The following is a 22000-nucleotide window of genomic DNA, read 5'->3' as shown; positions in this document are numbered from 1 at the left end:
AAGCTACCACAAAACCACAATGAGAGTCAAAATGTCTATGAATGAACCAATTCGTTTCACAGTCAGCATGGATTAAGCTTTGGCCAAACAGATTAAGGAAAAAAACCAAAAAAGCTGAACAGTGGAAACAGGACCAAAAGGCTAATCTTATTTCAATAGCTGCAGTCACTGTCAGTTTTACTCTACAGGCCTCTGTCCTCTCCGAAGTGGAATCACCACTCCAACGTTACAAAAAAAAAAACTGAAGTGACATCAAATGCCAGTGGGTTTCAGTTTCCTCAGATCATGAACTCGATGTTATTTAAAATCACACTACCAAAAAAAGCACCAGCTGGGGATGTGTTTACAAAGAAATAAACCTTTTTCAGGTTCAGTGAACTGAGATCCTCCTCTAGTAAGATTTAAGATTAAATTAAACCTCACATATAATTTTATTTAAATAAACAGAATAATGAAAATATTTTTTAAAACACAAGCATTTAATGATTAAAATCATCCTGTTATCAGTAGGAACAGTATGACTAGATTTTAGAAAGGTACATATGCATATCTTTATACAGAAAATTTCGGGAGGGATACATATTAAACTGGTACACTGGCCACCTTTAAAGAGTGGAAATAGCAGTGGGTGTAGGAAAGGAATACTTCCACTTTACCTCTTACAAACAACTTTATACCGTTTTATTTTTAAGTAAGTATAAGTTATATGCACACTGAAAAAAGCATCTTTTTGTTAACATGTAAATACAATTCATGTAACCCTAAGTATTCACTCTTCTACCTGGAATTTCACACACAACAGCACAACACTAGCATAGCATTTCTGCAGTGTAGATAAAAAGCAGTGGAAAAGTAACAGAGTAACAAAAAACATACCCACTATTTTTTAATTAACTTCCACTTGGCAGCCTATTATATTTCTTTAAAAAATGATCATGAAATATCTGTGGACTCTGAAATAATACCCAATTTATTTATTTTCTGTAATTATCTGCAAATAATGTCAACTTTGGCCTTTCTTTCCATCTCACCTGGACGGCAGCAAGGCTCTGAAGCTGGGAGCTGCTCAAGTGCTGCTGCTGAAGGGCTGCAGTGTGCAGCATCAGGTGCTGCTGCTGGGCGGCGTACATCTGCTGGAGGTACTGAGCAGCTGAGCTGGGCGGGCGATGCAAGGCCTGTTGAATTACCTGCAATGAGTCAAGTGAACCAATATCAAACCATGATCTTAACCATAAAATAAAGTATAAAAAAGAAAGTTTAAAATCTCACTACTTTCATATTCAATGTCATAAAGCTTATTAACATAGTTCTCTTCTAATTACATAACATTAGGATCGTACAAATTTAATCTACACAAATTAAAATTACCCAGTATATAGTCAATTCACAAAAGAAAAAGGGGCCAAACAAGCATTTGAAAGCTCTTCAATCTCATTATTAGCCACAATTTACAAATTAAAACAGGATAACTATTTTCTGATTTTCAGATGGATATAAAGATTTAAAAAGATACTACTACTAACTGAGAAAAGAGATACTCTCATAAATATTCTTAAGAATGTAAACTGGTAAAAGCGTTTTGAATAACAGTGGAATTCAGAGCTTGGCTGCAGAGGAGAATATGTATGACGCTGAAGCCTTTGCAAACAGTAATGTACATCAGTGCCGTCCATGTGGTAGCCACTAGCCACATGTGTCTCCTGAGCACTTACAATGTGGCTAGTGCAACTAAGGAACTGAGTTTTAATTTTACTTAATTTTAATTTAAATATAAATAGCCCCATACAGCTAGTAGCTACTGTGTTGAACAACACACATGTATCTGTATTTATTAACAAAAAGAATTCCCAAATATATCATAAGGTGAAAAAAAGTTAGGTTACTAAATAGTGTAGAGAGTAAATGTCTTCTTTATAATAAAAATTTTGAAAGAATATTAAGGAAAACATTAAAAGACTACTGATGGGTAACTTGATTAGAGGTGATTTTTACCCTCTCATTTATACTTTCATTTAATTTGAAAACACTCAGAATGAGTAGGTACTATATTAATATCACATAAAATTATAAAACAATTTACCTTTTAGGAAATTACTATATTACTACTTCAAATATAATATTTCAAACATTAAAAAATGTTTTTTAAATGTCAGATTCCTTGTTTCAATTGTTTCAACATATTTAGAATAAAACTGTTCTTACTAAAAAACATTTCTGTTAAAAAAGTGTTACTGTTACTATTTATTAGGAAAATATAAAATCTGAGCCTGAAATTTCATAAACAGATAAATGTAGAAAAGTCAAATATTTTAATCATGAAGAAAAACCCGTTATCCGTCCAACCCAGTAAGTCAGACTACACCACATCCCGAAGTCACAGCATGCCCACAGTGGTGCCGAAACAGCACAGAACCCTCCCAGCAGCATCAAGCCAAGAGTCTTCAAAGAGCTAAGGGAGTATCTACTATAAAGCTATATCCTACAGCTTTAGGGTCTGAGTCAGGACACCCTGAACCAAAAAGCCATGCATCTCTTTAGCCAAATTCCAATGAAGCACATTTCCTGGTGGTGTTTGTTTTCATGTGTTCACATCTCATCTCTCCACCCACAGGCTTCTACATCTGCTACAGACTTCTGTCCAAAGTCAGTGGAGGCTTCTGACCCCTAGTTGCAGGGGATTATGATTATACACCAGCATTAAGTAATTCAGAATTATAACAGTATGTCTTTTGGTCAGGTAAATCTATTTGTTCTAATTCCATAACAAATGCATAATCTATTTGACAAATACTTTTGTCAGAGTATAGTGATTTTTCTATTGTCAGCATGTTTCACTAGCATTCAATGCTACACTCACGAGAGAGAGACTTTTTAAATACAAGTTAAAGATATAGCACATTGTTCTTATGTGTTCCTCTAAAGGAACTGGAAGGATAAAGAACATTCACAGGACTGAAAAAGAAAGCTGGAAAGTATTAAAGAACTACTTAGGCAATTCGATAAATACTGACTTGACTGTATTGTAGGGGAAGCAATTCTATGATATCATACAAACTAGTGTAAGTGCTATTTGTGGGATATATTTGTATCTATGCACCTCCAGTAACAATTTACAATATAGTTGACATACAGTAACATACTACTTTCAGGTGTACAACATAGTGATTCAACATCTATATGCCTTACAAAGTGATCACCACTCCGAGTCTAGTAATCTTCCATCACCATATAAAATTATCATGATATTATCAACAATTTCTCCTCTCCTATATATAACACTATTTTTTACTAACACATACAGCTCAGGAAAAACTAGAGAACAAAATGGCATATTAAAATATCGTGTCATCTGTATGTTAAAAGATCTAGATACTCTTTCCTATATCCTTGCCTCAGAGAAAGATGAAGATCATTGAAAACACATTCTGCATCGCAGTGTGAATTTTTGAACTGACTGGGTCTCCAACAATTCTGATTCCACCCATGGTAACTTCAGAATCCTAAACCATACAACAGTTAAATAACCACTATCCTGGAATATCCACTCTAGAAAAACGAATAGGGAGAGGACTATACTGCCAAGTTATTTTCAGGATACAATGCAATTATGGGGAATGTAGCAAGAATAAGCTGGTATAGTGGAAACAATTAAGAACTCACAAAGCGGTTAAGGGCACAACTCTAAAATGAGAGCATCTACTAGCTTTGTGAGTTTAGGAAAGTTATTTAGCCTACTTAAAACATCAGTTTTCCCATTTGTAAAATGGAGATAATAACAGTATCTAATAATCCATGCATGACATTTATCAAATGCTTGGCCCATAACTGTTCAGTAAATGTTAGTGATTATTACTTACCACATTTAATGTGTCCACATAATCCTAGATGCTTCCTTTAATCCTCATAGTAACTAATGAAATAGATAGTCTCATCTTCATTTTACAGTTTCCTTAGGCTAGTGTGCCTCCCACCCAAGACCTCATAGCTACTAATAACAAAGAAAGTGGAACTCAAAGAGCATATCAGACTGCAAGGCCCATGCTCTTTTCATGTAATACCAGATTGCCTCAACTTCCATTGTTATAAAGGTTAACCAAGTAAACGTCATTGTATCAACTAAGTGAAGAGCCTAATTATTTTTCCTAATTGAATATTCCTTTCTACCTCTGCCTCTAAGAGCTTTAGAATATATCCTTCCAGTTATGGTTCTTAGAGCACTTAGGTTTAAAATCTACAGCTACAGACCTGAACAGATCTCCCTAAATCTATATTATGGGTTCAAATATAAAATAACCCCAAACAACTTAGAGCCATTCTGCATGTTGGGACTCCACATTGTAGCAGCTGCCAGAGACCTTCCAATTATAATTTTCCTGATATATTTTATAAGCCACACTCTGACAAGTATAAGCCCTCTCAATAGAATGATTATTAAACACTGTATTTTGCCGTGTATACTGCATTCTCATGTACAATGCACACCCATGTTTTGGTATGCACTGCACACTGGATTATTATGTCCATGGCATATATTCATTATACCCATGTATAATGCACATCTTATTTTCCCCTCAAAAATTTAGGCAAAAAAGTGCACATTATACACAGTAAAATATAGTAACTTTCTGACTATTTCAAACATTAACAATTCTAACTGTACTTATTTAGAGGACATTATATAATTCACTGGATATGAAACAAGAGAGTCATTAGGCGTAAGCAAAAGTAATGATATCCTAAGTCTCAGCCTACCCACCATTATAACTGAAATACCTGTACGGCATGTCGGTCTGATCCACTGTAGACAGAGATCTGTGGCTGCTGCATTCGAGAGGACGAAGTGGTGATGGTGGTAGTGGTGGTGCTACTGCTTGTTGTTGATGCAGATGATGTTCCAGGGTTCGGTTCACTATCCATAGCTGTACTGTGGTCCTTAAATCTGGCAGATAACACAGAGGGTTTGTACTGACAAAAGCATTATCTGATGTGTTTTAAAGAATATTTAATAGTTCCAAAGAAATAATCAACAGTCTTAAGTTTCTAAGAAGGCCCTCAAAACACAGCACACAGTCACCATAAACACTTTGAAAGAAAAAGTACTTCAAAAATAAATGTCACATTTAATACTTAATGCCAACTAAATTTGAATTCAAATGGTTCAGGATATATAACTCAGATAAAAGTCTGGCCTAAAGTTTAACTTTTCATTATAGAAAGAAGATGAGTGTCTTGAAACCAAAACAGGTGATGAGTGAATACTAAACCACCTAGGCAAATAAATACTGAAGCAGTATCAGAGTACTTTAAAACATAAACTCTTATGTTTACATTATTTTGACTACACTAATTATAAGTTAAAAGTCATTCTTATCTATATATTAAAATAGGGTGCCTAAGGGCTCATGAAAATTACCTTGGTTTTTGGCTACCATATATACTTGCTTTAAAAATAAGTTCTCTTTACAAAATAAGGTAATAAAAATGTTAAAAATCACACTGTCTTTGCTACATCTAATAAGTAGAATGAGTTATACTTTCTAGCAGATTACTCTGACTGCGTAAATAGAGAAGAAGCTGACAATTATTTCCCCACTTCCTTACCAAAAAAATCTTTTTAAAAAACTGTCCCAAATTTTGAAAACAGTATAATTATGTCACTTTCCTCAGGTATGGACAGTAAAGTACATTTTTGTACAAGACTCTGATATTTTTCCCTCTAATATATATAAACTCACTTCACTGTTACATAAGGAATTCCATTACATATGGAATTTGTATCTGAATAAACTCTAACATTTTAAGTCAATTCTGAGGGCCTCGATGTTGTTAGAAACTAGAACTACAAGTAGTGTTTGTGTAGGGTGAGAAATGTGCCACAATGATGAAAAGCACACAGGAATATACTGGTTTTATCTACCCTTCTTACCCGTCTTTCTTCGGAGAAGAAGAATCTGGCCCGCCTCACATTAGCAGCACTGATAAGAATGTAACAAAAACACTTTCTACTTCAAGAAAAGACAAAGAAATTTGGTACTAATTGTGTATGCATACACCATTCCCATACTGTGTCCTTTTATATAAAAGTTTTCTTTGTTCTTCACATCACTCATGTAGATAATATTTATATGCTCTTCAGAGAATCAAGTGTTTTTAAAAAAATCTCCATTTAATAAGCAGTGAAAGGAAAAAAGTGGGGGACAAAAGCTGACTACACTTACTTTTTTGATTAGTAAATGACATCTTTAGGCTTCTCTGTTGGTTATTTAAACAGTTTTTCAAACTGCCTTCCAATCATCAAATCACAGCATCTTACGATAACTGTTCAACATCTTAGAGATTTAGTGGTTGGTTATTTAAACAGTTTTTCAAACTGCCTTCCAATCATCAAATCACAGCATCTTACGATAACTGTTCAACATCTTAGAGATTTAGTGGTAGACAGAGTAAACTTTTTCCAAACTGCAGGCTGTCATTACACTTCTGAACCTCCTACCAGTGATACCAAATTTCCAACGTAAATTCTGGTCCCTTTAGAGTGCTATTCCGCTCAACCATACCCTCAAACCCAAACCCTATGATAAGCGGTTCAGCAACTAACCAAAAATGGTCACAGAGAATCCAAACTGAAGGCACAATTCTAAACATCGGTGAGCGGAACCGGCCAAACCATTGAAATGCGTTTGGAGACCTGGCACAAAAGAACAATTTTTGTAACTCCACCGTCTATGCACAGTAGCGCTTGCAAAACACAGTCCGCAGTCCTGGAGCACAAGAGGCCTACCAGTCACTACTAAGTTTGCGTCCCTAACTATGCATACCATCACACAGCCACACAAGAATGTGGCCCTCTAGGGACGCATCTACACTCTTCCCTTCCCAGGGTGTTTTCGGCATGGCCAGACCCACGGAAGCCCCCGCCGCTCTAAGGCCCACGCCCGAACACCTACTCCAGGCTTCCCGGGGGAGGGGTGAGCACCCCCACGTCTAGGGCTCTCCCGCAGAGAAAGGGTGGTGACATCCGAGCAGGAAAGAGGGGAGCGCGAAGGAGGCCTGGCAGTGCCCGCCCAGCCCTAGGCAGCCTCCGCGGGCCCCCGGCTGACAAGGCTGCCCGCGGGGCCCACTTGCAGGGATGACAGCACCTGAGAGGCCCACAGGGGTTGTCCCTCGGAAGACCCCAGATGCCGGGGTCCAGCGGTGACCCTGGGCACCGTGCACCGCCGATCCAGGACCAGTTCGCGGAAGAGGCGCTCCCGCCTGGAGGTAACTGGACCCTTACAGGTCGCCCCCCCGCCAAACCCCAAGGGGCCAAACGGGCTCCTCCACGAAAAGGGAGCTCTCGGGTCTCCCTTTCCCTGCACTGCCCGCAAAAGAACCCTGAGCTTTTCCCTTGAGAGACACGTCGCTGCCCCCACTCGCCCCCCGACTACGACATCAGTCACCAGCAAGCCACTCACTCCGCTTCCGCCATCTTCTCTCCTCCATCACTAACACAGACTGCGCATGCGTCCCCCCTCCCCCGGCGGGAGGGCGGAGGGGCTGGGTCGGCCCAGCCCGGGGGCCCCCTGGGTCACGTTGGGTCATGGGCTCCCAAGCCCGGGCTTCAAACTGAGGTCCTACTCCCTCCGGAATTGACCAGGTCTCCCCAGTTTTGATTCCCAAGTGCCTTACCTCCAACTCCTCGCTTTCTCTTGCCTAGGGTCTTCTTCCTCTTAGAGGGGGGTCTGTAACCAAAATAAGAAAAGTTTCGTGTCAACTATTAAATTAAAAATTTGAATATATAAAGTATACCAAATCCTAGGAAAACTGCAAAGAGTGAGATGAAAGAAAGTATCAGAAGGATTGGATTCTAAGGTCTCAGAGGGAAAGGAAGATGCCTTCATGGCTGCAAGGCTTGTTACCTAGGGAGCATTGGAGTTTGGGGGTCGGAACCCGCAGTTTCTTTCTCTCAAAGATTATGTTCAGGGTGCTGGTGTGGTGGGTGGTTAAGAAATCATCCTGAGCCCTGGCTGGTGTGGCTCAGTGGTTTGAGAGCAGGCCTGTAAACCAAAGGGTCTGCAGTTGGAGTCCCAGCCAGGACACGTGCCTGGGTTGAGGGCCAGATCCCCAGTAGGGGGCGTGCAAGAGACAACCACACACTGATGTTTCTCTCCCTCTCTCCTTCCCTTCCCCTCTGTCCAAAAATAAATAAAGTCTTAAAAAAAATCATCCTGATTATCCTATGTCTTTGAAATGAATGTACTGAGCGTTTAGTAGGGGTTGCAAACTAGAATAATACCACAGGGAACAGCAGAAATGGCCACAGCTTTGCTAATGTAGTTTATTAATAGATATAGATAGATATAGGTATATAGCAACTACTGTGAGTCAGGAAAAGACAAAAAATGAGTATAAAAAGTCCCTTTCCTCCAAGAACAGCCACTGATGGAAGAGCAAAATATGTGGGAAGGGGTGCAGAGCTTCTATGCCCTCTCCAGCACCTCACTCTCCCAGGAATCCCATGGGTTCACCAACCCCAAAACTCTCCAAACCCTGCCCTTCTGGGGTTTTTTAAAGGTTTCATTATATAATTATGATCGACTAAATCATTGGTTATTGGTGGTCACTAATTCAACTTCCAATCCTCCCCTCCCTTGAGAAGGGGGAATTACAAGGAACTCTTGTGTCATGAATAGGGTAGAAGACCTACCGTATATTACTTATTATAAATCACAATATCACAAGCACAAACTAACACAAACCCACAGGCTAAATACAGTCTGCTTTTTGTTTTCGTACAGCAATCAAGCTAAGAATGGTTTTTACATGTTCTGATGACTGAGGGGAACATCAAAAGAACAATATTTTGCGACAAATGAAAAATTACATGAAATTCACCTTTCAATGTCCATAAATAAAATCTGTTAGAACACATTTGTGCTTGTTCATTTATATACTGTCAATGGCTGCTTTTGGGCTATAAGGACAGAACTGAGTAGTGGCCACAGACAGTGTGATGCCCTACTTACTATCTGGCCCTTTACAGAGAAAGTTTGCTGACCTCTATTCTGTGTCACTGATCAACCCATGCTGGACTCTTTCAGGTTGGTTAATACAGCACACATACTGTCCTATGCTTCAGCTAGCCTGTGATTGCTCTCACAGAATCCTATGTGGTAAGACAAAAAGTCCACAGACCCAGATATGAATACTGTGCTCATTATGTTATCAAGTGAGCCACCTTAGCCAAGTGATTGAACTGCTTCAAGTTTTAGTTTTATCACGTGCATAAAAGGGGAGACAACAACACCTTACAAGATGGTTGTAAAATCTTAAAAAGTAACATGTATTCTAAAAAGTCCTCTTGTTCTTTTTTAACTTTTTATCAAGATCTTTGTTCGCCAATCTGCTCAATAAGTGTTACTGAGCATGCCTACTATGCAATAAGTTTTAAATGCTTGTTAAGGAAATGACTGACTGCTTGAATATTCGGATGAATGAGGCATAAAATTCTAGTACACCCTGTAAGTGGGAATGACACTATGCATAGACTTGCTTTGTCTTCTACTTGAAAGTAATATACTGAAACAAAATACTTTTATTAAACCAAATAGTATTGACGCTGAAAAGGCAGTCTCCAGTCCTTCCAATTCTCAGTATGTTAATCACAAGCTTATCAGTCTTATCTTCCCATGTATACCTGTGGGTGGCGTCATACATAGTCAGCTGTATCTCCCCAGGTGCTGAATAGTAGGAACACTGAACATTAAAGCTGGAGGGACATTAGACATCATGCGATCCACACTGAGGAAGAATCCATGGCAAAAGAAGTTGAACTCTGATCTATCCACCCAGTCCAGAGTTTTTTGCCTTGTGCCACAGGCCTTACTTCAAGTGTGCAGGTGCACGGGAACATTACTATGTACTTTCACTTTCATTTTGCTTTTTCTTGTTTAGTGTTTGCTTAGCATCATGGCAGCCTGAACGAGTTGTTATAAGCAGGGCTTTAGAATCAGACAAACTTAGACAGGAATCTTGGCTCTTCCACTCGCTACCTGTGTGAACTTTTGCAATCCTGTATGCTCCATCTTCAAAATATAACCTCATCTCTACTGTGAACACATGAAATCATCCAAATACAAATCAAATGGTACACCCTTACTATCTCCATTGTTATCAGCCTAGGCCCGGCATCTGCCTCTTAGACCACAGTAGTTGGCTTCTAACAGGTCACCTTGCTTCTACTCTCATTCCTCTGTAGCTTTTTCCTCAGCCATCAGCCTAAATAAGCTTTTAAAACTATCTGGCTGGATAGCTCAGTTGGTTAGAGTATTGTCTCCATATGCCAATGTTGTGGATTCATTTCATGGTCAAGGCACATACAAGAAGCAACCAATGAATGCATAAGTGGAACAACAAATGTTTCTCTTTTTTCCTTCCTCTCTCTCTCTCTCTCTCTAAAGTCAATTAAAAAAATGTAAATCAGATTATGTCACTGCTCAAATCCTCCAATGGCTTCCCATCACACTTAGCAAAGAGCCCAGAGTTTTTGTCTTATTCACTCTGCCTCAGCCACACTGGCCTCCTTGTTTTTTCCTCCTTTGCTCTTCTTGCTCTTCCCCAGTGGCAGTGTTTCACACAGATCTCACTTCCTTACCTCTTTCAGGGCTCCGCCCACTTATCTTCTAAGAGAGCACGCCACACCACCTACCCTAACGTGGCCTTCTCAGCCCTGTGCCACTTTACTTTTCTTCATTACAAAGCAATGCACCACACATTCCGTTATGTACATATCGGTTTACTTACTCACTACTCCCATCAACCTCCAGGTTGTAAGCTCCACGTTTTGTTCGTTGTTTTCCCAGTTGTTAAGCATTAAGTGCTCAATAAATGTGCACTGAATGAATGAAGTTACTTAGCCTTTCTAGTCCCCAGTTTCCTAATCTGAAAACTAGGGATAATATTTGCTACAAGTTATTGTTGAAGTTAAATAAAAATAGAAATAATGTACATATACAGTAGTGCATAATAAATGCTCACTTTTTGTTGTTATTTTGCCCCATATTATGCTAAAAGTAAAGGAAAATAATCCTCTTACCCTATTTCCAAAGGTTATGATTTTTAAAAGTTATGGTGAGTTTTTAGTTTTAAACTTAGCAGTATACATTTTTTAAACTTATATCTGCTGCATTGTAAAGTATTTTGTGTCAGTATGAGAGAATAGATATTTGCCCGTATGCTCCTAAAGTATTAAAATAAACTGTCATATGACCCAACAATCTCTCTTCTGGGTATCTACCCAAAAAACTCTAAAGCATTTATTCAGAAAGCTATATGCACCCCTATGTTTATTTCAGCATTATTCACAGTGGTCAAGACATGGAAGCAACCAAAGTGTCCTTCCATAGACTAGATAAAGAAGATGTGGTACACATATACGATGGAATACTACTCAGCCACAAGAAAAAAATGAAACACTGCCATTTGTGACAACATGGATGGATCTAGAGAACATTAAGCTAAGCGAAATAAGCCAGTCAGAAAAAGCTAAGAACCACATGATATCACTCATCGGTGGATTAGAAAACTGAAGACACAGATGGCAGTAAGGTGGTTACCAGAGGGAAAGCAGATAGAGTGGTAGTAAAGGGTAAATAGGGCCAAATATAGGGTGATGGAAGATGATTTGACTCTGGGTGGTAGGCTCACAATACAATATATGATCATGTATCATGGAAGTGTACACTTGAAACCCATATGATCTTATTAACCAATGTCACCCCAGTAAATTTAATTAAACAAAGAAGACACCTGGGTTCTCAGCACTCTGAGGGTCAGGTTGGTTGGACCTCTCTCACACCCTTGGATGCTACTGGCAGTTTGATCAACCCTTCCCTGGCAGTGTCTGTCATAATACTTAGGAGAGCAAAGTAGAGTAAAGGCCAATGTGATCTTAAATGTTCCATTTGGGGGCCTGGATCAAGGCAAAGCACTTCCACAGTGGCTTACAGTGGAGGCATGCTTTAAAGGCATCCATTGTAAGATTAAAAAAAAGAACTGTGCATTTCCAGCCAGTGCTCTTCAGCAATTCATTTAACCTAAATGAATTCATCACTAAATGACCATCACTAAATCAGAGATAACAGTAATCCTTACCAGATGAGCTTTAGGGACAAATCAATTAATCTAAATGTGATGGTGTTTGGCAAAGTGTTTTATAATTACAGTGCACTACATACATGTGTTTAAAGTTTACTCTTACTGCAACATACTGGAAAGACATTTTCTCAGAATAAGAATTCAGAAGGTTTTTTGTTGTTGTTGTTGTAATTGTAGAAATGTTCAAGGGCAAGACCAGCAGGGTAAGGGTAGAAGGGGACACTAAAAATTGATTCAAGAAAAGAATAATAATTCACTGTCTATTTATATAGTGAAATTTTTGGATTTAAAGGGTATTTTCCATCAATAAACTTCAATGGGCTTTGAAAAGTTTATTTATTTTCATAATATTTTGAAGTCAGTTAGGTTAAAGTTGTCACTTGCTTCCTGAAAGGGAAATAAATACAGAACAAGTTACATAACCTGCTTGAATCAAAATTAGAACAAAGTCTTTCAACTTTGCCATGGAGAGCTCAGACTCAAGATTACACTCTGCTCCCACAATAAGTGCCTTCTTTTGCTGGAATCATCAAAGGTTTGGTTTTACCAAAATACCTGCTGGTGGAAGCAGGTATATTTCTATATTAAAATATAGAAAATCTGTCATCAAATGATCATTAGGAACTCATTGTCAGCAAGTAGGCCACCTCGAGTCCTCTAAGATGCAGGCCTCACTTTACACTTAATGAAGTTGAGCCTGCATCTGCTTCTGAGGTCACAGTGCTACCATTCTTGTCTATTCTGGGCCACCCTTTCCTCTGTTCTCATCTAAAGGACAAATATCTTCCATTCGTCTTTTCCCTAAAACTTCAGCTGATTTGGGACTAAATCATAGGACTAAATTCAAAGCTCTTTCCTTGCCTTCCAGAGTCTTTATTTTCTGACTCTGAACACCTTCCTCTGCTTCCAACTGACTTTATATTTAAGCCTCATTGAATTTTTCACCATTCAGACATAAGCTAGGCCTTTTCACCATGCTGGTTTTACACTCAACATTAATTCCACCTAAAATAGCAATATAAAGAAGTTGAGGGGGGACAGAGAAGGCTATAGTTGTTGAACACTTGTTAAGTGTTCTACACACAGTATCTCCAATTTGCACAGCAAGCCCATGAAGTAGGTATTACTATCCTCCATTTTGCCGATGAGCATACTCATTTCAGTGGGATTCTATCACCTGTCCAAGATGACACAACTAGTAAGTGGCAAGACTAGCTTTGAAACCAAAGCCCAACTCCAAAATACTTGCTCTGGCCTGTTCCATAAACTGGCTTTGTCCATCCACTGCCATCACCTGGTGTCGTTCTTCAGATTCTGCTCAATGTTTTCTTCCTTCAACCTTCACAGCCTCTCCCAGATGGAGTTAGCTGCTCCCACTGAACTTGGTCACTCTGTAATAGTACTTACCAGGTGCTTGTTTTTAATTGAGATATAATTCACATAATATAAAATTCATCTGTTTGACATGCACAACTCAATGTATACTCACAACATTGTATAACCATGGCCACTATCTAATTCCAGAACATCTCATCATCCCAAAAGAAATTTTGTTTCTTTTGCAATCCTTCCCCTTTCCCCCTTCTTTTTATTCCCTGACAACCACTAACCTGCTTCCCATGTCTATGGATTTTCCTATTGTGGACATTTCATACAAGTAGAATCATACAACAAGTGGCCTTTTGTGACTGGCTTCTTTCACTTAGCTTAATGTTTTCAAGATTCATCCACATTTTAATATGTTTCAGTGCTTCATTTCTTTTTATAGATGAATACTATTCTATTTTATGAAAATACCACACTTTGTTTATCCGTTCTTCAGTTAATGGACATTTGGTTTGATCTCACTTTTTAGCTATTATAAATAATGCTTCTATGAACATCCATGCACTAGTTTTTTTGTGCAGACATATATTTTTAATTCTCTTGATTACATAACCAGGAGTGACATTGTTGGGTCATGTGGTTACTGTGTTCAACATCTTGAAGAGCTGTCAAACTGTTTTTCAACACAGCCACACCATTTTACATTCCCACAAGAATGTATGAGGGTTCCAATTTCTGCACATCTTCACCAGCATTTGTTATTATCTTTTGACTGCAATCAACATAGTGGTACGAAGTGTATCTGACTGTGATTTTGAGTTGCATTTTTCTAATGAATGATGATGAATATTTTTTCATGTTTTTATTGGTCATTTGTGTATCCTCCTTGGAGAAATGTCTACTTGAATTCTTTGCCTACCAAAAAAACTGAGTTATTTGTCTTATTGTTTAGTTATAAGAGTTACCTATATATCCGAATCTGGTTCCCTTATCAGAAATATGATTTGCAAGAGCATTCTCCCCTTCTGTGGGATGACTTTTCACTTTTTAAATGGTGTCCTTTCAAATATCAATGTTTTAAATTTTGATAAAGTTCAATTTATCTTTTTCTTTTGTCATATGTGCTTTTAGTGTCACTCGAAGAAATCATTGCCTAGTGTAAGTTCTCAAAGATTTACTACTCTGTTTTCTTCTAAGAATTTTATAATTTTAGCTCTTACATTTAGATCTTTGATCCATAGTAAGTTAATTTTTGTAAAATGGTTTAGGTAGGGGCCCAGCTTTTTTCCTTTATATATGGCTATCCAGTCATTCCAGCATCATTTGTTAAAACCAAAACCAAAACCAAACTATTATTTCCCCCATTGAATTATCTTGCCTTTACCACATGTTTTTATTTCTTTATTTTTTCATAGATTTTGATTGATTTTTTAAATTTTTATTTATTGATTTTAGAGGGAGAGCGAGAAATATAGATTTGTTGTTCCACTTATTTATGTATTCATTGGTTGCTTCTTGCATGTGCCCTGACTGGAGACTGAACTACAAGTTTTTAAATGAATGTTGGCACATGTCTGCTACTGTGTGCTCCTTTAGGGCAAGTGTTTTGCATTCCTACCCCCATGTCTACTGTGGGACCCTCAACAAACATGGTCAATAAATAAAAAGATGATTGAAGATTTATATTGTTAACCAGCAAATACCAAGTGCCATCGACTTTGCTAAATGTTGGGGAAGTTTTATGCATGGCGTTCACAGTCTAGTGATTTTTTCAATCAAACAGTGTCCAAGAAGTCCCAGAATCTTATATTTTTAGACTGAAATGGATCTGAGATCATAGACCCCCCCTCATTGGCCAGTAAGGAGCCACAGACCTTGGAAGACTAAACAACAGCCTGTGGTCTATCTCATGTACATTTACCAGAGTGTTTCAGGTCTCTTGGAACTTACATTCTGACTATCACAAATTAACAAAGGATTTTTTCAGTTAGTCCTTGATAAAGCATTTGCTCTTGGTAAAGTTAGTCCTTGATAAAGGCCTTTCCAGATGAAAGACAATGGTTCTGTTTCATAGCACATTTATCTTCTAAGATAACTGCTATCAGAGATTTTTAAAAATTCTCCATCCTACCTGTACATAATCACTCCTTTCTCTGAATTTTTATAGATTTTAACTGCCTCTTCCACAAAATTAGCAATCTGTGTTACACTGCCCTATTGCTTTGGAATGTCATATAATCTTGAATTATTTTTTTTATCACAGGTTTATATGCAGTCTTCCTAAATAGACTACCACAATTACACTCAGGGGGAAAATGTGGATTTTATACTTTATTGTAAGAAATGTAGAGCCTTGCACCTACTGCACATGGAGCAGATGTTTCTGGTATTATTTGTGTGTTTAGATAATTCATGTTTAGAATAAGAGCCACTGGGCCTAAGTCTCCTCCTATTTCCCCACTTCCAGAAACGATAAGGCAGCTTACTCTAGATGCTCAAGGGGAGTGACTCTAATGAAGAAGCACCTTCTCTCGTTTTCTAGTGATGATCTACTCCTTTCCCAGAAGAACAGAGAAACCAGAGACCTAATAATTAGTGTATGTATGTATATTTTAAAAATATTTCTTACTATTACTATTAAAAGTTTAAAAATTCTATTAAAAGTACAGAAGGCATAGCAGAATTCCCCCAAGAACTCAGTAAATGAAACTAACTCTCAAGGGAACTCTGAGTCACAGTTTTAAATTACTTAGAAAGTAAAGAAGGCATTGTTTCTGTTCTTATCTCAAGCTTGCCTTCTAGTTATGAGGTGGAAGAAGGAAATGGAATAATCTAGCCTCATACTGAACGGTGCCTTCATAACCAGTATCTTTGGAACTGTTTAACTGAGTTAAAATATAAAATTAAGACCAAATAAAAGGTTGCTGGATGAGAAAGAATATGCCACGACATGATGCTCAGTACACCGTTAGGCCTCTTTGGGAGTACAGTGAGCCTGTTAATGGGCTGTGATAAGAACAAATTACGGGTGGGCTAAAGTGATTCTCCAATAACAGTGAATACAGACAGCATTTCAGCCTGTGACTAGGTCATGGAAGACAAACAAATAAAAAACAAAACTCAGAATTTTGTGAAGTTCATTTTTTTCATCTGCCAGAAATCACTCAGTCTCTGTTTCATATTCATGATATTTCAAATTTATGCTAAAGAATGAAAACATAGGATTGATGATAAAATCATTCCCATTTCACATTCTCTGGACTTCATTTGTGAAGTGAGGTCTAGATTTTTTGCTATTTAAATTGGAATCAGTGGACCAGTGACAACAGCATCGTGGGAAAGTTGGTTTGAAATGCAGAACCTCTGTCCCATCCCAGATCTTCTAAATCAGAATCTTCATTTTCACAAAATGACCTAATTTGTATGCATGTTTGAGAAGACTGGCCTCGATGATATAAAGCAACTTCCAACTAGTAAATTCTACCATCCCATGAGTCTAGCTGGAACATTCGAAGTTAGAAAACATGGCAGTGACCTTCTTAGGAATTATGTTGGGCTTGCGGAAACGGACTGCTCAGCAAGTTGAACTAATCTTTCAGGTCACAGGTTCAACAAGGCAAAGAGAAAACAAAGACTTGCTCTGCTTGTTTGGTGTCGCCAGTTTCTTTCCTACCACACTAAGATTAATTTTAGTGTTTAAGTGGACAAATGCCAATGCAAAACTATTTCAACATTAAATTAAATAATTCAGTGTTTGTTGAATTCCTACAACTTTCTAAGTGCCAAAAAGAAATTAAAAAGTAAGATTCCTACTGTTAAAGCATCTAATGAAGATGGGGGCTTTACTTTAAAAGTCTTAGTTTTCAGAGTGCTTTGCTGATTTCATTACAGGATGATTCCTAACTTGTTACTATCCAGAACAGAAAGCTGTACCAAGTCAGTAAAATCCGTCAGGCCTAAGTAGCAGTGATAAGCATAATGCACCGGTGAACTAACAGGCAGTTTTGTATCTGGAGGGCTGTTCTCATTGACATCGTGCATGTAATGAAGCAGCCAGCATCATTAATGACCCAGAGTCATTATACACTCTGGGCTCTGCTTTTTTCTCTTTATTTCTCTGTGACCCCAAATAGCATATGGTTTAATTCAGAGTAGGCAGAAATTCCGTATAAAAATATTTGAGTCCAGCTGGAAATATGTGGAGGTGGTAGAGAAATGAGCTAGTGCTCTGTGAGAGGAGAAAGGCTGGTGACCTCATGGGGAGTTGCAGAAGTTCACTCCAGAGGCTGTGAGGGAGAGCCAGATTATGGAAGGGGGCCAACGCCGGGGTGGCTGAGCTGCAAAGCAGGGAACATTTATTAGATTAGGATGACACTTTCTATTGGACATGCCCATACTCATGGGCAGGTTTGCCATTTCAAATTAGAGGGTAGCTTACATTTGATGGCCGACTGCTATTAGTGACAGCATACTTGGAGTAAAAACATCATTAAACAATGATACTTTTAAATGAAGTTTCTATGTTTTGATGGGGGCTCTTTCAACATCATTTTACCAGTCAACTTTGTGCCTTTCAGCCTAGTCAGATATAAGCAGGTCCTTTGGTTCCCAAAGCAGATAAGTAGTACTCAGGAGCTATTGCAATTATTGTTTGTTATTAACTGGACCATAGTTTGCTATTTAGCACATTTTTCTCTTTATTGATGTGTGTTCTCACATTCTATCTAGATTGTATTTTTCCTGAAAAGAAGGGGAGAGCATGGTGCTTAGCACCAATTAACCCCATTGGAGTTAATTATGTTGAGGTTTCTTAGACCTCTTTAATATTCAGTGATTTTCATTAAGTAAATGTTTTATAATTTTATTGCTGACTCTCATGCTTAGTGGAACTTTCTACTGATGGCTTATTAAAACACACTTCTTTTTCCATGTGTTGTTTTATATTAACAATGTGCTATTTTGGGTTCTGGTCAAGATGGCGGCACAGGCAGACGTGGCTCACCTCTTTGCGTAACCACATCAAAATTACAACTAAAATATAGAATGACCATCACTCAGAACCATGAGAAAACTAGCTGAGTGGAAGTTGGATGACTATGGAATTAAAGAAACCACACTCATAGAGACTGCTAGGAGGGGCACAGTTGCAGAATGGGCTGGTTTCTCACCCACACGTGGAGGACAAAAATTCAGGAGAGCTATCTCAGGACCAAGGAGTCCCAGCTCCATACCAGGCCAGCCAGCCTCCAGGGTTTCAAGGCCAGGAAGATAACTCCCCACTTCTGGCTGCAAAAGCCAGAAGGGATTGAATCAGTGGAAGGAACTGCTGGAGCTCCAGGCAGTTCTTAAAGAACCCACACGCGGACTCACCTACTCATATTTAATCCTTCTGAGCTCCAGTGCTGGGGTTGCAGTGTGAAGGGCACCAGTGGTAAACTGGGAGAGGCTGAAGTGACTTATGAAAGTGCCAGCGAGAAAACAGAGTGTGATACTGTGCGATATGTGCAGTGATTGATATATAAGCAGTGTACAGCAGGAACGCAGAGGAAGAGGAAACATGAGAATGAGTAGCTAAACAGCCTGGGAAGCAGAGGTGAGGAGAATGGAATTTGGCCAGGAGAGGCAGGGATTGAGTTAGGGAGGGCATTTCAGACTAAGTAGAGGGCATTATATATACGAGAGAGAGAGGGATATGTGTCATTGGCATCCATGAACAAGCTTCCTTTTTCTGAGATTATCAGGAAACTTATGACATGAATTTTATTTTAAATTCAAAGTGAAGATATTTTATTTTAAAGGCATATGAAGGCCCAAACTACTATGTCAGTAAGTGTAGCATAGAAGTCAGATTTGGGATCTATACTGGAATTAGCGTCTATAGCTGGAGTGAAGGGAGTTCCCAGATGACTTGGAGATGAGGTTGGCTGGGTGTCAGTGGGGCCGTGTGAGGGCATAGGGGAAAGGAGGGGAAAGGAGGGGAAAGGGGAAGTCTCTGGGGTGCTGTTTGCCATCTATGTTACCGTATTTTTCAGACTGTAAGACACACTTTCCCCCCAAATTTGGGAGGAATAATGGTTGTTAATGCTGCTGTTGAGTTCTGCTTACATTTATATTGGTGAAATATTATGTTATTTATGTTATTAAACATTTTACCACATTCTTTTTGCGTCAAGAATTGTTTTCCCATTTTCCTCTTCTAAAACCTAGGTGTGTCTTATGGTCTGAATGATACAGTAATTAACAGAATAACAACTAAACTTTCTCAAATAACCTCAGCTATCAGGACTTCAATCAGGAGCTTTGATCATGTTTTCTGCTCTTGAAGGTTAACTAAAACCATTAATGTGATATCAGGGAATACTCACACAGTATCTGCATCTACTATTTATCTCATTCGCCATTCTCCAAGCAGGTTCTTTGCTCCACCTTGGGACAAGCCATCTGATGGTGGCAAAATGAAAGAATGGCGGCCTACTCTGTTTTAAATCCCCTAAGCCTGTGGATTTGAACAGTAATTATTTTTTCCTGTTAAAGTTATTGCAGGAAGCCAAAGGCAAGCATAATTCAGCCCAGGGAAAAATGTTTATCTCCACAGGTCAAAAAGTCCCTGCAAATGTTTAGTGCTTGCCATTTAAACCGTTTTCTCTCCTTTAAATGACATGATCACATGCTTAGTGTAATCACATTCTTGATCACATTCATTTCCACTGTACATTCTTCAGTGTAACCACTGAAGAATGTTAGGTGAAGGGCAGCAGGCTTACCCAAAATTGAGGGCATTGTACATTCTTCAGTGTAATCACTAAAGAATGTTAGGTGAAGGGCAGCTGGCTTACCAAAAATGGAGGGTATTGGTAAGTGCCATTTTAGGGACAACAGAAAGAAAATGGTCTATGGGAGGCTCGTTCACAACATCCACCATCGACTTCCCATTTTAATCATTTGATTTTCAGTTGAGAAACAGGCGTGGAAGATCCAGTAGCAGGATATATTGGGTGACTTCAAGAACATAGCAAACAAATGTTCATATTTGATCCTGGCTGCAGGTCTCACTAGGAAGGCTAATTAAAACAGAATATAAAGGTTTACTTGTTCTAATCAGTCATTCTCTTGTTAGAGCAGATCAATTTCTAGAAAGGAAGCCAAATTTTCCTAAATATGTGATTAATGTGATGCCAGGTTCCTTTTAAACCCTTTTACACTGTCTAGTTTTCTTTAAACTGAAGAGATGATTTAATAGTTTCTTGTATTTTGTTACTAAAACTAACATCATTCCTGTGCCTTGCTCATCCTATATGCATAAATATCTGTGTCTTATTGACTTCTGGATGTGTCAGAGCACATCCAGAACTGATGAAACCATAACTGATGAAAATTATAAGTAACCCCCCCAAAAAAAACATTGGCTCAGACTATGAAGCAATTTATGCCTCAGGGCATTATTAAAAACACGGGAGCAGTAAGTTCCCAATTAGTGGAGGCTAACAGAGGGGAGTGATCTCAATAAAGGCAAACCAGCTAAAAGCTTGATAAGGTGGTGAGAGAAAGAGTCAAAGAGAACCTGATAGAAACCACCGTCATCCCCCAGGGGAGGGAGAAGTCAGGGTGACATTGTGCATGCCACAGCTTCAGCCCCTAAGGAGAGACATCAGAGGCTGCACAGTCGTGGGGGAAATAGACTTAACTGAATTGGTCTGGCCAAGTGACTAAACAAGTAAACAAATAAACAGTTATGACAACAAGCTCTGGAGCCAGTCCAGGTCAGACTCCAGAGTTGCTACAATGCAAACGTATGGTTTGTAACCAAAAAATTATGAGACATGCAAAGAAAAAAGCAAGTGGGACCCATACATACAGAAACTGCCATTAAGAAGACACAGATGTTGGACTTGACAGTCAGCGACTTCAAAGATGCTATTATAAACAATTTAAAAAACTAAAGGAAACCATGCTTATGAGTATAGATTCAAATTTCCTCAACAAAATATTAGCAAACTGAATCAGCAACATATAAAAAGGAGATTATATATCATAACCAAATAGGATTGGTCCCAGGAATGCAAGGTTGGCTTACATCCAAAAATCCCTTCGTGTAGCATACCATATCAATAGCATACAGGAGAAAAACCACATGATCATGTCAATGGACACAGACAAAGCACTAAACAAAACCCAATACCCTTTCATAGTAAAAGTCAACAAACTAGAAACAGAAAGGAACTACCTCAGTCTGATAAAGGGCAACTACAAAAAATATATAGAGTAATTACAATTAATAGTAAAAGTCTAGGAACTATTCATGTAAAATTGAAAATAAGTTAAGGATACTCACCTTCTTTATTTAACATCAACTACAGTTTCTAGCTAAGGCAATCTGGTAGATTAAGAAAGAAAAAGAAATAAAAGGCATCCAGATTGAAAAGGAAGATGGAAATCAACCTGTATTCTAAAATGGCATAATCTGGTATATAGGAAATTCTAAGACATCCACCAAAACACTATCACAATAAATGGGTTCATCCAAGGTTCCTATTGGGAG

At 38.5% G+C, this 22000-nt stretch overlaps 2 protein-coding genes across 15 annotated transcripts in view; one reads left to right on the top strand and one right to left on the bottom strand.

Moving 5' to 3' along the window:
* Window positions 1–1109, top strand: part of GPR160 (G protein-coupled receptor 160) — a 108474-nt gene extending 107365 nt beyond the window's left edge. Inside the window, exon 7 of the transcript XR_008390172.1 lies at window positions 1043–1109. The gene's annotated coding sequence lies outside the window, so the exon portion shown is untranslated. The remainder of the gene's footprint in view (window positions 1–1042) is intronic.
* The window catches only part of PHC3 (polyhomeotic homolog 3), a 75372-nt gene extending 67891 nt beyond the window's left edge, over window positions 1–7481 (bottom strand). For 11 of the 14 annotated variants that reach the window (XR_005081406.2, XR_005081407.2, XM_037137439.2 and 8 more), the window contains exons 1-3: window positions 7455–7479; window positions 4774–4939; window positions 1032–1187 (exon numbers count right to left, since the gene is read on the bottom strand). Coding sequence is in view for 12 of the 14 variants with exons in the window: in XM_037137439.2 (XP_036993334.1) it covers window positions 1032–1187; window positions 4774–4939; window positions 7455–7468 (336 nt within the window). In the remaining 2 variants the exon portion in view is untranslated. Of the gene's footprint in view, window positions 1–1031; window positions 1188–4773; window positions 4940–5926; window positions 5976–6218; window positions 6558–6598; window positions 6689–7454 lie in introns of those variants that run through there. The other 3 variants (XM_037137442.2, XM_037137441.2, XM_037137443.2) reach the window with 3 other exon arrangements.
* Window positions 7482–22000: the final 14519 nt, after the last annotated feature.

This window comes from Artibeus jamaicensis, unplaced genomic scaffold (assembly GCF_021234435.1).
Source record: "Artibeus jamaicensis isolate MK-2021 breed Jamaican fruit bat unplaced genomic scaffold, CSHL_Jam_final scaffold_474, whole genome shotgun sequence".
NCBI lineage: Eukaryota > Metazoa > Chordata > Mammalia > Chiroptera > Phyllostomidae > Artibeus > Artibeus jamaicensis.
The sequence above is the reverse complement of the archived record's forward strand: the minus strand, read 5'-3'. Positions and strand labels throughout refer to the sequence as shown.